Consider the following 15,527-nt stretch of genomic DNA (forward strand, 5'->3'; position numbering starts at 1 on the left):
ATTCGCGGTTCTCACTGTGATTCGTGATGACTGTTCACGTTCCTGGCTACTAAGGGCATAATATATGTTTTATCAGAGAAATTCCTTTTTCATATATCAAACTTAACAGTTTAACTGACCATATGCATTATCTCTTAACTTATTCCTTCTGAAAGCTCCATATTTTCTTCTTCTTGGTTGCAAGTTAGCATAGTTGGAATCCTTCACAAGCCTACAAATTTGTTGACTAATTAAATAACATGTGTGCATAATCAAATTTCAATTATGTACGATATATATATAGAGAGAGATGGAATGTATTCTCTTTTTCTCATTTTCATTTGTTTTTTGGGAGGGAAAATATCTCATATATATATATATATATGCTCCAGGTTTACTGTAATTCCAAGAATATGTATGTTGGTGGTTTGAACTTTGAAGGAATATATTTCAAAGCCAATGCCAATCTCGGGCAATAGATATTTTTATGATATTCTTAATTTTTTGGCAAATGAATACTGATCATTATTTGATAAGAACAACTAGATTTTGCCTACAAATAACTATCTGATTTTTCATGGTTTATATGCTAAAGGCGATTCGCTTAATCAGCACTAATTAATTAATTAAGCTGATGATTTCATCCTTAAACAAGTGTAATGTCAAATCCGTGACTAGTGAAAAATCAAAGTTTTTACAATTAGAGCTTAATCAAACTCTAGACCAGTTATATACTACTGTATAGTAAAGTATGTATAGCATATACACGAGAGAAAGAATTTAAAAGGGCCCTTATTAAATCATTTTCTAATTTCCAGTCAGGGTTATTTGGTGCACTGCATGGTCAATGTAGGTTTAAAGTTTAGACTAATATATTTCTACTCGAACATGATAGGATAGTACAACAATCCAAATATACTACAAATGGAAAAAGTATATGTTGGGTGCAATGAGGAGTCAGTTTGGTAAGCTTTTAGGTGACAATCATTTTTCTGATCGTATATGACAAAAATGCGAAAATTATGTGTGTTCTTGATCATATATATATATATATATATAGCTCCATGATCCAGTAATATCAAGAACACAAAATATATATCATGTTCCGGTAACGACAAACCACTACAGCACTAAGATCCCTTCCTAAGGTTCATATTATGTGGTCCAAAAATATCTATCCTCAAATTGAGTAAATAATATTACAATTAACATATTTGAAAAGGCACCCAATATGTACTTAAAGTGTGTTTATCAAATGGATACCGCAACTTTGTTTTCAATTTTGTTGTCAAGAGCTTCCAATTCCATCATTTACTTTATTGTTTTTATGCTTAATTTACTCACATTTAGTCCTCTTAGAGTGTGGTTGCTAGGCTTCTCATGTGAAGCCCTAGCTAATGAAGTTAATCAAAGAAGGAAAAACAAATTAAAGTAGAACTACTGGTTAGAAATTAGAATAATAACATGCTCTCTATCAAACCCAAGAATTAATTATAGCTTGCTAATATGAATCTTTATATTGTGAGTTTAAAGTTTTATTTTGTTATTTCACATCACATTTAAGAACAAATTAAAGAAAGACTAAAAGGTGGTTAGTCAAATTTAAGAAACGGAGAAAGCTCTATAAAGAGGTTAAGGTCTCTTTGTCATGGTGGTTTTCCCTGCTTAAAACATCACAATGGGGTTCCCAAAAGCCAAATATATGCTAAGCTATATTTAGCTTTTAGTTTTAGTCGTACTGAGAGAAGAATCAAGCATAACTGAACTAGAGGCGGAACTGTGAGAAGACTAACCTAGGCTTTAGCGGAGATAATCCTCTAGACTCACAACCCTAAAAACATATTCAACAATATATTGGGCTTTATCAGGTTGTTATCCTGGGATTGAAAAAAATTTATCAGCCCTCCTGGGTTCGTTTCTGAGCTGAAGGTGCATTTGGACGTAGTTTATAATTCCGCATACTGCACGGGTGCTGCTATAGACTATAGTCTGTGTTTAACAGAAGTGGAATTTTTAACATCCTTGGTGTTCAAGGAGTATACATCTTTTCTGAGGTGCAATCTAAAATCATGCTTAATACTTGAGGGGCTTAATATGCTAGTTGTAAACTCAACTAGCTTTCTACGCTAGCTAGGTGTGACTCTTAACTAAATCTATGCTTGATACTTAAGCGGCTTTATAAATAACGTTTGATTCGAAATGCATTAGCGAATTCATAAAGTCCAAACAATGTAATTGAATTCAAGGCTTGTACGCATTTGATTTAACCAAGAACGCAAACAAAAAATGTTGATATTAAGTGAAAAGAGAAATCAGAATTCATAAGATGATGTGTAATCAACTAATCATACATTTTATTAGGAGTATGCATCCAATGGAGATACATGTTGATCTCCATCAGGCACACATGGCGTGCGATGGAATTTGTCTGTTGGAATTCTATTTGAATTAGGTTCCAACATATGCGTGCTGTTCTGAATGGGGACTGCCTCTATAGACTCCCGCGACCTGATGACTGGTCAGATCGAACTTCTTCATGCCGGCAAATATAATGCGCGGATCAATTTTATTTTCTTGCTTACTTGAAAATATCCAAAGTAATACAAAAATCATTTGGAAGGTCGAGTATGGAATTGTAATTTTAAGGAGAAAATGAAATGAGAAACTGAATCACCATGAAATCTTACTATTGATTTGGACTTTTGACCTTTGAAGAGAATACTGTATAAAGTACTTGAAGTTCCCCCATCACTTCCAAGATACCAAGTTTTTATTTTTCACCCTATAACACTTTAGGGCCCACACACATCTTAGTGCATGAGAAACATATATCACGAAACAATTCCAAAGTTTCTAGCCACTGGATTCCATCTACTTCATACTTTATCAACAATTGGGTTTCACCAAATCTAGTGCATTGTTTTAGGTCTATTTCATAGTAATGATGAGCTTCTTTTTAATTACTATACTAGTAGCTATATGAAAATTTTTTAATTCTATCATCCTAGAATTTAGTATTTATATCTCACCTCGAGTCTTTTTAGAGTGGAAAGCTAACCAAAGAGAGAATAACCTAAAAACTCATTTCAAACAAACACCAAAAACATGTCAACAACACCAACACAATTTTCATCTTCTTCTTGTTTCTCTTCATCTCAGAACATATTTCTCAACTATGTGTACTCTTTATCTCAAACACCACATAAACTGAGAAAAAGAATGTTAGCTACATGGACACCAGATGAAGAACTAAATCAAGTTAGGTTGAGATCAGGTTCAGACATGAAAAGAAAACTTAAATGGCATGATTTAATAGCTCTTGGTGTTGGTGGTATGCTTGGTGCTGGTGTTTTTGTTACAACAGGACAAGTAGCTCATAAAGTTTCAGGTCCTGCAGTCTTCATTTCGTATATTATCGCTGGCGTTTCCGCTCTTCTTTCTTCTTTATGTTACACCGAATTCTCCGTTAATATACCTGTTGCTGGTGGTGCCTTCAGCTATCTAAGAGTAACTTTTGGTATGTATGATCATATAGATAAATGTTTCCATTTTATTTTATTTTGAGTTTTACTGATATATATATATATACATATATAGTAGTCTTTATTTTAATTAATTTTCTTCTTCTCATATTGAAAAATGGCCGAGGGCAGGTGAATTTGTGGGTTATTTTGCTGGATTAAGTATCCTAATGGAATACGTGTTATCTAACGCTGCTGTTGCTCGAAGTTTTACGGAGTATCTTTGTAGAACAGTAGGCGTAGACCCGAATTCCTGGAGAGTTGAAGTAGATGGTTTGACAGAAGGTTATAATAACTTGGACTTCCCAGCTGTTGCTCTTATACTTGTCCTTACTCTATGTCTTTGTCATAGGTTTGATCGTGATCTCTTCCTTATTTATATATGTAACTGTTGTCTTTCACTTTCTTTTTCGTCCTTGATTTTATTGGACAATAATTTGTTCTTGTGAGTTTCTTTGTGTGGTGTAAAATTTTCGTGGACTAGCTAAGTGGCCATTTTGTATTGTCTAACCATTAACAGAATGATGGAAAATATAACATTGATTTGAGGTTTTGGAATTTAGTTAGGACCAATAGTTATGTTCATTGGACAACATCATTAATTTCTAATATGACTTGAGTGAGCCTTGAACCTAATTAAGTGGGTGTTGAATTGATGGGTTTTGTTTCTGTCTAACTAATATGGGATTTAATTACTTTCTTTTTTGCAGTACAAAGGAGAGTTCTATACTGAACTTGATCATGACAGTATTCCATGTTATCTTTTTCTGTTTGATTGTAATTGCTGGTTTTTACAATGGAAGTGCTAAAAACTTGATAAAACCGAAAGGATTGACTCCGTTCGGCGTTAAAGGTGTTCTTGATGGATCAGCTATTGTGTACTTTAGCTATATTGGTTATGACTCCGTTTCGACCACCGCGGAAGAAATCAAGAACCCATCAAAGAGCCTTCCTATAGGCATCATAGGGTCTGTAGCCATTGTTTCGGTGCTCTACTGTTTGATGGCGTTGGCCTTATGCGTGTTGGTTCCATATAATGAGGTAGTACATATCCCAAACAAGTATAAATATATATATATGGATCTTCCTTTTCGGAATAGGATTTGATCAGTTGATGATGATATCATATATGAGAAGATTTCCGCGTTTAAGCGTTGTTGAGAAATTATGTTAAAGTTATGTTGATCTAGTGATCGACCTAGCATTCAAAAAGTTAGAAGAAACTTTACTCTTTCTTTTTCGATTGTCCTTAGATATCCGATACAGCATCATTTGCTTTCGCTTTCGAAAAGATGGCTGGATGGAAATGGGCGGGTAACATTGTCGGAGCTGGTGCATGTTTAGGGATTGTAGCATCACTTCTAGTTGCTATGTTAGGTCAAGCTAGATACTTATGTGTGATAGGACGAGCTCGGCTTGTTCCTGTTTGGTTAGCTAAGGTTCATCCTTCTACCGGCACTCCTATGAATGCCACTGTCTTCTTGGGTGAGTTTCTATCTCATCTTTATATATACTCATTTCTATTAAAAATTTAGGAAATTTTCTCACAATGTTGCGCCTGTTTTCACCTTCTGATTTTCAAGTTTCTAAGTAAAATCTCTGTATCACTCCCTCTCATGAGTTTTTTTTTTTTTTTTTTTTCATCTTTCATGTTGAAGGGGTATGCACAGCAACAATTGCACTCTTCACAGAACTCCGCATAGTACTTGAAATGATCTCCATCGGAACCCTACTCGTCTTATATCTCGTAGCTAATGCATTAGTATATCGAAGATATGTTGACACAAACAACGTGTGTAACTCACTTTCTACACTAGTCTTCCTATTGCTCCTGTCATCAAGTGCCATAGGCTTTTCTATGTCATGGAAACTGAGAGAAGAATGGTGGAGTTTAACTTTATTTGGTAGTGCCTCTATCATAATCACCGCCTTTTTCTATTACAAGGTTCCTAGCGTTTACCGTCCATCAATATGGTCAGTACCATTAATGCCTTGGAATATTTTTCTTATGACTTCCCTTAATAAGAGGTCTTTCCAAAGATTTGGAATATGGGCCGGTGTAATTATCTTGTTCTACATATTCTATGGTGTCCATTCAACATATAGTGAAGAAGAAAGAGATCAAGCTAGGGTTAGTAGTCATTATCAAGTGAGCCCACCATCAAGTTCTTCAATTCAACAAGAAAGTAAGGTAGATTTGCAATTGGTTTAGTTAGCCATGCATAAGATTTGTTGATCCTTCGCAACTTCATTTGTCCTATTTCTTTTACTTTTTTCCTCTTTTTTTTTTTAGATGGCCATCCTTTTAATTGGTTGTCACTCACAAATCACAATGTAGATCTCATTCAATTCCTATCAACCAAAAGGGAATCCTCATTATGAAAAAAAAGCAAAAAATACACAAATAAAATTATTGATTTTCCTTTTTGTTTGTAGAGAAAAGGGTGAGAAAGAGATGGAAAAGGGTTGAACTTGTATTCTTAATTTCTCCCATTTATCTTAGCTTTAGAAACTTTATCCTTTCTGTTTTGTTCTCGTAATCTCACCATCACTTTTTTTGCCCACCATATCATCCACAACCACCAGAAGAAACTGAATATGGAGACTGGATATGAAAAGATGAATGCCGTCGGTTTGGCATATAGCTAAAAACCACACTGTTCTCCATTTCCTCTTATCATTTTTGTTGTGCTTTTCAAATTCTATTGTTTTCTCAAAAGAACCTGGACAATGGATTGCCCAATTTCACAACACGTGTCTAGTTAATAAAACCACAGAGTGTTAACGAACTTTCAGTCTCAAGAACAAGGAACAACTAGTTCCTCTCTTTTAAGGGGAACTAAAATCGGACTATAGTGTCATCTCCAGTAATTACTAAAAACGTGTGACAAAGAGGAAACAAATTCTGACAATGTGTGAGGTGGGAGGGAACAAGGGTAACAACTAACAACATTAACGTTTTCTAGAATTTGTGACATACACAAAGGAGTTTATTAAGGAATGTATAACTGGGGCTAGGGCTGCACATAACCGACTCGACCCGCCGACCCGACCCACACCCGTCGAAAAATACCCGTACCCGAACCGACCCACCTAGGTATGGGTCGACTATGGGTGAGGCACGTGAAAACCCACCGTATGTTGGGTCGGTTGCGGGTAGGAACTTCCTTCACCCGACCCGACCCACCAACCCGCCCAATATTCCCTAGCATGCTACCCCTTAGATTTTCTATCCTAGAATGAATCTCAGCCATTGGATTGAAAAAATAAAATACCTAACCCTAACTAAGCATCGCACTCGCAGCCCACACCTATCACTTCGGCCTCTTCTTCTCTCCTTCTCAGAGACAGAGTCACGGAGACTCTTCTTCCTTCGTCAATTCGTTGTTCTTGAATCTTGATTAGTGAACTGAAGGTATGGATCAACTTAAAACTTGTTCCCAACTAGTTGAACTCTATGTATTGTTGATTGTTCTTGAATTTCTAAATAAATTTACGGATTCATTTGAAATTAATTTCAATTTCCCGCAAGATATAAAATATGAGGGGTAACCCACCACCCGACCCGACCCAACCCGCCTTATTGTGGGTCGGGTGAAAAGCGACCCATTGTTATGGTGGGTCGGTTGCGGGTGAAAAGTTCAATTACCCACCAGCAATGGGTCGGGTGGTGGGTGAGGCCAAACCCGACCCAACCCGACCCATGTGCAGCCCTAACTGGGGCCGTGTGGATACATCTATGTAGTAATGTTATCACGGGGCAATGGAAGACTTGACAAATGGTGGGAGATGTGAAATCTGCTTTAAAAAAAAATTATATATATATATATATATATAAAGCAATGAAATGAATACGGTTGTAATCGACCTCCAGAGATTTTGGATAAATTGGAGTATGGATATCCAATGGAAGAATGGATATCCAATGGAAGAATGGATATCCAACAATTGTGCTTCAGCTCAATTAAATGATTGCAAGCAGAATTTCAAAGTCAGTTCTTCTCTGACTTCTATATAAGTTTTGGGTGCCAAAACATTTACAATATGTTTTGAGTGCCATTACCAGTTGACTATGCGGTACACCTAATGTCTACAAATCAACTCTATAATACTCAAATAGAACCAGTTGAAAGAAAGACGGTAGAATGAATAATTAAGAAAAACAGAGAAGAACAGAAGAGAAGGTGCTTGTGGCACTCTTCTCCATCTCTCTTATCATGACAGGTGACCTCTTTCAGCATTAAAAGAAAAAATAGACATCACTTACCAATCCGAGTTAATTACATATTTCCTAATAAACAAAAGAATATACATCACTCACACAGTTGATTACTAAGTTACTAAGTTATCGTGAGTAAAACTCAGATACCAGACAGATTGTTGCATGAGAACAAATCAGAGCAAATAAATCATCACAGTAACCCAGTAAGCTTGTAATAGCCAAAAGAGTGAACATGTCTGCAGAATACAATGAGAAACAACACAGGGTTTTGCTGTTCAGATGTATACAGAAACCTCTTAAATAAACATAAGTTAAAAAACAACACAGGGTTTTGTTATTAATACATACCTTTTTGAGATTAACTAACAAATTGATGAAGAAGTTCAGTGTTTCATGTTACATATATATGTTACTAACATATACCTTTTTGAGATTAACTAACAAATTAACATAGAACAAGGAATAATAAGTTAGTGTTTCATGGTACACATATATGTCCTCTTTGCAACCCTAACTTCGCACTTGTGAAGCGGGGAAAAAACAGATTTGCAAGCGATTTAAAGAACATGAACAGATTTGTTCTTACTCCATAAAAAAATATTTTAGGTCAACTACAACTACTACTAAAGCCACATTGTTGGTAATATGCCTAATCTTTGTTAAAAATGGGATAGAAATCTGCTTCCTGGAGAAAGTTGCCATGTGACCGGGATCATGTGAGAAGGTCTAGCAAAAATTCAGACGTGTAGATAAAAGATTCAATATGTAGCAGGTGTACATCTTTCTATGGTAAGACATGTCAGCGCTGGAGATTCCTGGCTAACATGTAAGAAGCGAATGCAACTATTAATGATAAATCAGATAATACCATAATAGGGATGATGTTATGGTATTACATCAGCAGTAACCAGATTCTGTGTGGACACTCTAGGTTATACCGACAAATAGATAGCCGATTCCAAGAACTATGCATAGCCAGGTTTAGTGATACAAATATTACACAATAAGTACAAAGAAGCTAATACATCAACAGTAACCAGAGAGATCCAAACACATCACTAATGATCAGTGTAACCCAGCCATTGTTGTACAAGATATAATAATAAGCAAACTAGCCTTGAATGTGGAAAGTTTCTACCAGAACTGATTCACAGTAATTTAAGGATAGCAACTTAATTGCTCTGCAGCAAGGGATTTGACAATGAAGCTAAATTCTAATCCAGAACGCGAATAGAAAAACATTTACGCTAACTAACTACTAAAACACGGAGAGTAAGAAATCAGAAGGATATATAAACTGAAGTTCACTGATTTATATACCTCAGGCCACGAATTTGACATATGAGAGCTTAGGTGCATAGAAATCCCAACTGATGCACTTCTCCGGAAACAATTAGCCATCATAAGCAATATATTCCCTCAAGAAACAAAATGACAGAGAACCCATAACTCCTCTACGAATCAGGTGGCGAAGACATCTTCTTGGCCTTCTTTTTCGCAGAAAACCCTTTCGCGAATGCATCAACAATCCTTTGTTGCGAATCAAGAATCATCTCAGTCCGTTTCAACTCCATATCCATTCTCATTTTCTCAACTTCCCTTGCCATTTCTAATTTCATTTGTTCCATTCTCATAAACCCTTCGCCCAATGACCTAACTGCAGAAACCATCTCTTCAACTGGATCCATTTTTCTCTTCCCCTTACTTCCACCACCACCACTACTCTTTCCAGAGCCAGATCTCAACCTAGATGACGAACCAACACCGCCATTGGTAAACCTAGAACTAGAACTAGGACTAGTAAAATTGGGGTTAGGCATAAAATTAGGCATTGCGTTTTCATCAAACTTAGCACCATAATTCTTTGGTTTGGCATATGTAAAATTAGGAGCACTCCTCCGTTGTTGTTGTTGTTCTGCACTAGGAATTCTAAATCGAAACCCTCCACTACTACTACTACTTCCTACTCTGCCATTGGGCATGATTGAACAATCAAAATTACGCAAATTGGGCAAATTGAGGGAATTAGGTATTGACATATTATAAGCAGTATTATGATGGTTTTTCTGATCAAAATTATATCTTGGGCGGAAATCATCTTCTTCCTCGCCTCCGCCACCTTGTTCTTCATCGTCATCATCTTCCTCTTCTTCTTCTTCATCACCACCACCTTGTTCATCTTCATCAACACCGGTAGCAGTTGAAGAAGGACCTTTTTCCATTAAATCCATCCTTTTAAAGAAAACCCAGGACGAGGAAAATCGATGATGAGCAGGAGTCATTAGTGATTTCTGTACTTCAGTTCGATAACGTTTCCGAAGCTTTTCAACTTTATGACGACATTGAACAGATGTTTTGGATGGAACAACAAGATTACATCGGCGAGCAACAGCATCAGCTACTTCTTCCCAATGAGAAGCTCTGAGATTCCCGCGACGAAGCGAATACCATTTTTCATGGTAGGAGTCAATTAGAGCCGAGGTTTCTTCATGTGTCCAACATGGCGGTGGTACTCTTCTTGTTATTGACGATGGTTTTGTCAAGGAGGATGGACTAGTTGTTTGTTTTTGTTGTTGGTTTGGTGTTGAGAGAGGAGAAAGATTTTGAGAATCCATATCCATAGTGATGAAGAGATATGAGGAATTAGGGTTAGGGTTTGTTGTGGTCGTGAGGGAAAGAAATGGGTGGTGGTGGAGCTGAAAGAGGAGGGGGAGGTGGTGGTGGGTGAAGTGGACATTATTGAAAAATTGAGTGGTGGTGGGGTAATTATTATTATTAGGTGTAGAGAGAGAGAAAGAGAAGTCAGAGATGAGAGAGAGAAGTGGATCCGCCACCGCTACCCAAGGATGGATGGGGATGACGATAGCAAAGCCATACAACCACCACACCATATAATTTCTCGGCCACAACCAACAACACCTGCTACGACTTCTGTGATTTTTTACTTAGTTACATAAGACTGGTGTGTGTGTATTGTGAAAGCACATGACACGAGAGTATAAGCAAGATTTCAACGGTGGAAGTGAACAGAAAATGCACACACACCTCTTCAAATTATGCAATGGATGGAAGATATAGCAGCGGCTCTTTTACGTATCACAGGGCACTACATTCTTACACTAGTTCTTGGATCATCAACTACGGAGAACAATGGACATGGAAAATAACTACTCGACTTGGCCATAAGTTTGGGGATCAAAGTGGACACTGCCTACCATTAGGCCCGAAACCACCTTGGACACAAATCACACAATGCGATTTGCAACTGAAATCGATATAGTACATGAATGATAGTACTTGTCTTCTAATCAAAGCATTTGAGGGGATTTTTCTAGGTTAAAATGAACAAAATAAATTCTAAGAGTCTATGCTTGGACCACTACTGCAACAGCTGGTCCAGTTTAAAACTTCAAAACCCAAAAACGTCCGACTGATAGAGTAACATGCAATACTTCCTTACAATCACAAAACCTACAATCTTGCAGCAATCTTTTTTCTACTTCGTAACATGAGAATAAATTAGAAATCCATCCATTAAACAGAGATTAGAAAACCTGCTTATATGGGATCTTCCATCTCTTCTCTCTACTGTATTACGTTCTAACATAAAGAAACCCACCATCTCTACTTTTAAACTTAAAGCCATACAGGAACTTACTAGTGGCAGGGACAGACATAATGACTCCAAATATCTTGCAGAATCTTTTGAAAAAAAAAATTTTTTTTGGACAATCAAGTTGGTCTTCAACCGGAAGAAGAAAAATAATACAAGCTTTTCTTTGGGAAGTGGGCTTCCCTTGCTTCAGATTATACAAAGCAATCCCCTCTTCTTGAGTGAAGAGACAACATACATTAGCCAGCAAACCATCAGTCTCATCACTTCTGCGACCATGGCAAGGGGATTGAAGGTGTGATGGGATTGAGCCATCAAAAGTACGGCCTATACCTCATTGGGCGCCTGAACCTTGGAGCTTTGCTGCACAACAGAAAACAGAAGAAAAATGGCTTCCAACTTCAGAATGGTACTAAAAGCAAAATTATTCGATTAGCTTAGTTTTAGTGACGTTCGTTTTTCTATGACAAAACAGTCTAAATCTGAAAATAACTTAGTTTATAGGAAACCCCATAACCCTGTTACTGGAAACTTAGTTTATGGGCCCAATAGTCAACAGTAAGATGTCAGCATTTAGCAAGCAATCTCTGAAACGCAGTGCTGATTCTATTCTACTGCAAACAAAATAACTCCCTAATAGAGAAGGACGGAACTAGGAATTTTCTTGGTCTGTCCAGTAACGTTTTGGAATATGCTGATTCCCAACAAAGTATCAAATTCTCCTTCCCAGCTTATAATGAACTTAACTAAAGAGGCAGGCAAGATGGAAGCCTCATAATCTTGTTGCTTTAAGAGGAGACTATAAGTTACCAAGTGATCATAATACTTTCAGGATTTTGAGGCAAGAATAATAATGAAAAAGAATTGAAATGTATACCCATATCCGTAAGGAGATGGAAAGAATGGGGCTGCTGCTGGGAAAGGTCTCCGTCCTCGAAAACCTAGATAAGGATTGCCTGGCCGTCTACCCCGAAATTGCTTCATTCCGGGTACATTGGTTCGCTTAGCTGATACCTGCAGAACAAGCATTTCAAGTTATACCAATGACAAGTGAAAAATAAGAATTTCACCTATGGAGTGAAGATTGGCTAGCAAATGAGGCACCTTCAGTTGACGCCCATGCAACTCTGATTCATTTAAAAGCAGAGCATTTTGGACAGCATCAACCTCGACAAACTCGACATAAGCAAATCCTTTAGGCTGTCCAAACTTGTCTGTCAAAATAGTCACTCTGTTTACTGTTCCACATGATTGAAAATGCTGCTGCACTTCCTCAGGGGTACACGCATAGTCCACCTGAAATTGCACAAGTCATAACAGCTAAGATGAAATTACTTTCATCATGGAATATAGATATAAGATATACACAAACGGATACAAAGATCAAACAGAGGAAACAACATGAACATATGTAGTATATGGAAACATAATATGTGCATATGTGTATGAGACTATGAGCTCACAACTCCCAACTGAGCACTACATTTATGATGAGTCATGACAAAGACCTTCAGGTCAACAGATGCGCCCAAATACCCAATCATATCATATATTAGTAGGTTTTGTGAGGCACTGGTCCCATGGAAAAAACATTTCATGTCCTGATAATTATGCAGTGCAGCCACCATGTTAAGGCATTCCTAATCCATAGAGACACTTATAAACTATAAAAGAGCCATACAATTTGAAGGACAAATCATTAAGCCATTAACCGAAGATTCCAATAATATATGGATACCATAAGCCTTGTGACCTAACTTTAACGAAATTCATCTACTTAGCGCTTCCTTCTTGTGTTAACTATCCCCGTCGATTTAAGACTAGCAACGCAGTCTCAAACCCAAATGTCTGTGTAATGCACATACCATGACCATGACCATGAGGTAAATGACCACTCATCCTAGCTCAACTTAGCAAACCCTACTTTAGTGTTGTCCCTGAATCATCAATATTGCAGTTCGTCCCCCTTTGATTCTATCTTTTAAGTAATAAAATATACAAGAGAGATGAGAACAAAAATAGAAGACAATTTACTAATCCTTCAGATACTAATTATGATGCCAGGTTAAAGAATTGCACTCACATTACCAACATATATTGAGCGGGAATCAACTTCTTCTTTTTCAGCTTGGGTAGCGCCAGCACCATTGGGATCTTTAAATACAAAAGTCAATACAAGAGACTTAAATTAGAGCTTAAAAAACAAAACCAACAGCATGTAATAATAGGGAGGCCATTATGCATGTCACCAATGGGTTAGTTAAATAGGTGCAACCTGTGACACAGCAGAGGGTATGCCAGAGAAACGGCGGAAAATCACCAAGCAATTAAGTCTGAGTTGTTAAACAAAACTAATAGTACAATCGAACATGTTTCTTAACAGTGGAATGAATTTCATCAATTTAACACCAAACACATATATGATAACAAATTAACAATGCCTCTAATTTATCCAGACAAAAGCTAACTTCAGCCATTTGCATCCACATACAACCATTATAAAAAATAAAAGACTATAATCATGAACAGTGTATCAAACCCTAAGTAATATCAGTAACTCTAAAAAGAGGGGAAATATTCCTAACCCTAATTTTTTTGTGTACATTAGATAAAATCTTTCCTTTCTATCTGGAGGGTATAGTAAACTATAAAAAAAGAGCATACATCGCAGATCTCCCATACAAGACTCATTACTAAACTCTACCAAAATCATAACCTCAATCTAGATAAAACAAAAGCGATTTGGTGAGTGAGTGAGTGAAGCGGAAAACAATATACCTTGAACAGAACCCATCTCTTTCTCAACTTTAGCTTGCATCTCACGAAGTGCACCAGCTTCATCTTCGATCTCTTTCAGTCTTTTCTTCATCTCTTCCAAGTTCTATAAAAATTACTCAAAACTTAAAAATCACATCGTTTATACCATCACGAAAACTATTCACAGAATAACAAAAGTAGTAAGAATCAGGGTATCGATGGAAAAAACAGAATATACCTCCTTGGAATTAGGATCATTATCATCGTCGTCAACCCTAGACATTTCAATATCAGCATCCATCTCTCCTTCATCTGGTATTTCACCTCCGTAAACTTCATGCTCACCTTGTTCGTGTTCTTCATGCTCGTGGTCTTCGTGATGTTGCTCCATGGTTTCTCTGCCTCTCTCTCTCGCTCGCTCGCTCGCTAAAACTCTCTCTTCTGTGTTTTTGAGTTTGGGGTTTTTTCCGGCTGTGGGAGATTAAGTAGGTATTCTATTCTATCAAGTATCCCAACACCTATAAAGGGACGGGGGACAGAAAGGAATGGTGCTATTGTTATATAGAGTCGGTTTTAAGGGCATTTTTGTAACATATATTAAAAGTTTAAAACCAAGGCATGGATCAAATAATAAAGGTGGAAAAGAAGCTTATAGCTCCGTAAACACAACTCTAACCTCATAGTCCAATCAAAATGGTAAGCGATTTCGGTTGGATATAGCTTAATGGTAGCGCAATCAATTACTGTGATCTTTTGTGTTATTTAAACGTAGCGATATCCTTTAGCTACATTTTAAAGTTTGATTAGATCTGATCCACCTTGTAGCTAAGGGAAATTTCTTTTGGATTCCTCACTTTACGGAAATTCAGTTTTCATGTGATTTTTAGCGGATACTGAGTACTCATTTCTGGTTTTCACTCTTTTACACTAAAATTTTTGTTTCTTAATTTTTATTTGCTAAGAGCATCTCCAATAAAGGGTGAAAAGTTTATTTTCTTATGACACATAGGATTTTAGACCCTCATTTACATAAAATGCATCTCCAACGGCAGGTCCTATTAATTAGGAAGGGTGTTAAAATAAATACGAAGATCTTAGAGAAAGTCTTATCTAAACCTTGGGAATGACCTCCATGTCACCTTTTTAATTATATTTTAAATTTTTATCTTTAAATAAAAATTTCTAAACCAATAGGAAAAATGGAATCAATTTTATCATTATCCAAAATAACAAATCTTAGAAACATGACCTCACCATTGGAGATAGTTCATAAGCAAAGCATCCCAATTTTTGCCACATACATGTAACCCCATAAATAAGGATCTAAATAAAAATTTCACGTAGGATTTTTAGCTTCCACTGTTGGAGATGCTCTAAAACTCTTTCTTTTACCTTTAATTATCTTTCGTGGAAATTGAACTATTGCCCCTCCTTC

At 36.7% G+C, this 15,527-nt stretch overlaps 3 protein-coding genes across 3 annotated transcripts; 1 reads left to right on the forward strand and 2 right to left on the reverse strand.

Moving 5' to 3' along the window:
- Positions 1-2,913: 2,913 nt before the first annotated feature.
- Positions 2,914-5,746, forward strand: LOC113303385 (cationic amino acid transporter 6, chloroplastic-like). Its single transcript, XM_026552416.1, has 5 exons — positions 2,914-3,496; positions 3,633-3,852; positions 4,211-4,541; positions 4,754-4,985; positions 5,159-5,746. The coding sequence occupies exons 1-5, from the start codon at positions 3,085-3,087 to the stop codon at positions 5,710-5,712; spliced, it is 1,749 nt and encodes a 582-aa protein (XP_026408201.1). The 5' UTR covers positions 2,914-3,084; the 3' UTR covers positions 5,713-5,746.
- A 2,908-nt stretch (positions 5,747-8,654) lies between these two features.
- LOC113302594 (trihelix transcription factor ASIL2-like) lies at positions 8,655-10,821 on the reverse strand. The gene has a single exon (XM_026551527.1). It carries the CDS (start codon positions 10,611-10,613, stop codon positions 9,177-9,179), a length of 1,437 nt encoding a protein of 478 aa, XP_026407312.1. The 5' UTR covers positions 10,614-10,821; the 3' UTR covers positions 8,655-9,176.
- Positions 10,822-11,134: 313 nt separating this feature from the next.
- LOC113302595 (polyadenylate-binding protein 2-like) lies at positions 11,135-14,587 on the reverse strand. Its single transcript, XM_026551528.1, has 6 exons — positions 14,331-14,587; positions 14,114-14,216; positions 13,419-13,489; positions 12,440-12,631; positions 12,213-12,349; positions 11,135-11,698 (listed from the first exon to the last, which is right to left on the reverse strand). Exons 1-6 carry the CDS (start codon positions 14,481-14,483, stop codon positions 11,650-11,652), a joined length of 705 nt encoding a protein of 234 aa, XP_026407313.1. The 5' UTR covers positions 14,484-14,587; the 3' UTR covers positions 11,135-11,649.
- Positions 14,588-15,527: the final 940 nt, after the last annotated feature.

Source organism: Papaver somniferum, chromosome 8 (assembly GCF_003573695.1).
Source record: "Papaver somniferum cultivar HN1 chromosome 8, ASM357369v1, whole genome shotgun sequence".
Lineage (NCBI taxonomy): Eukaryota > Viridiplantae > Streptophyta > Magnoliopsida > Ranunculales > Papaveraceae > Papaver > Papaver somniferum.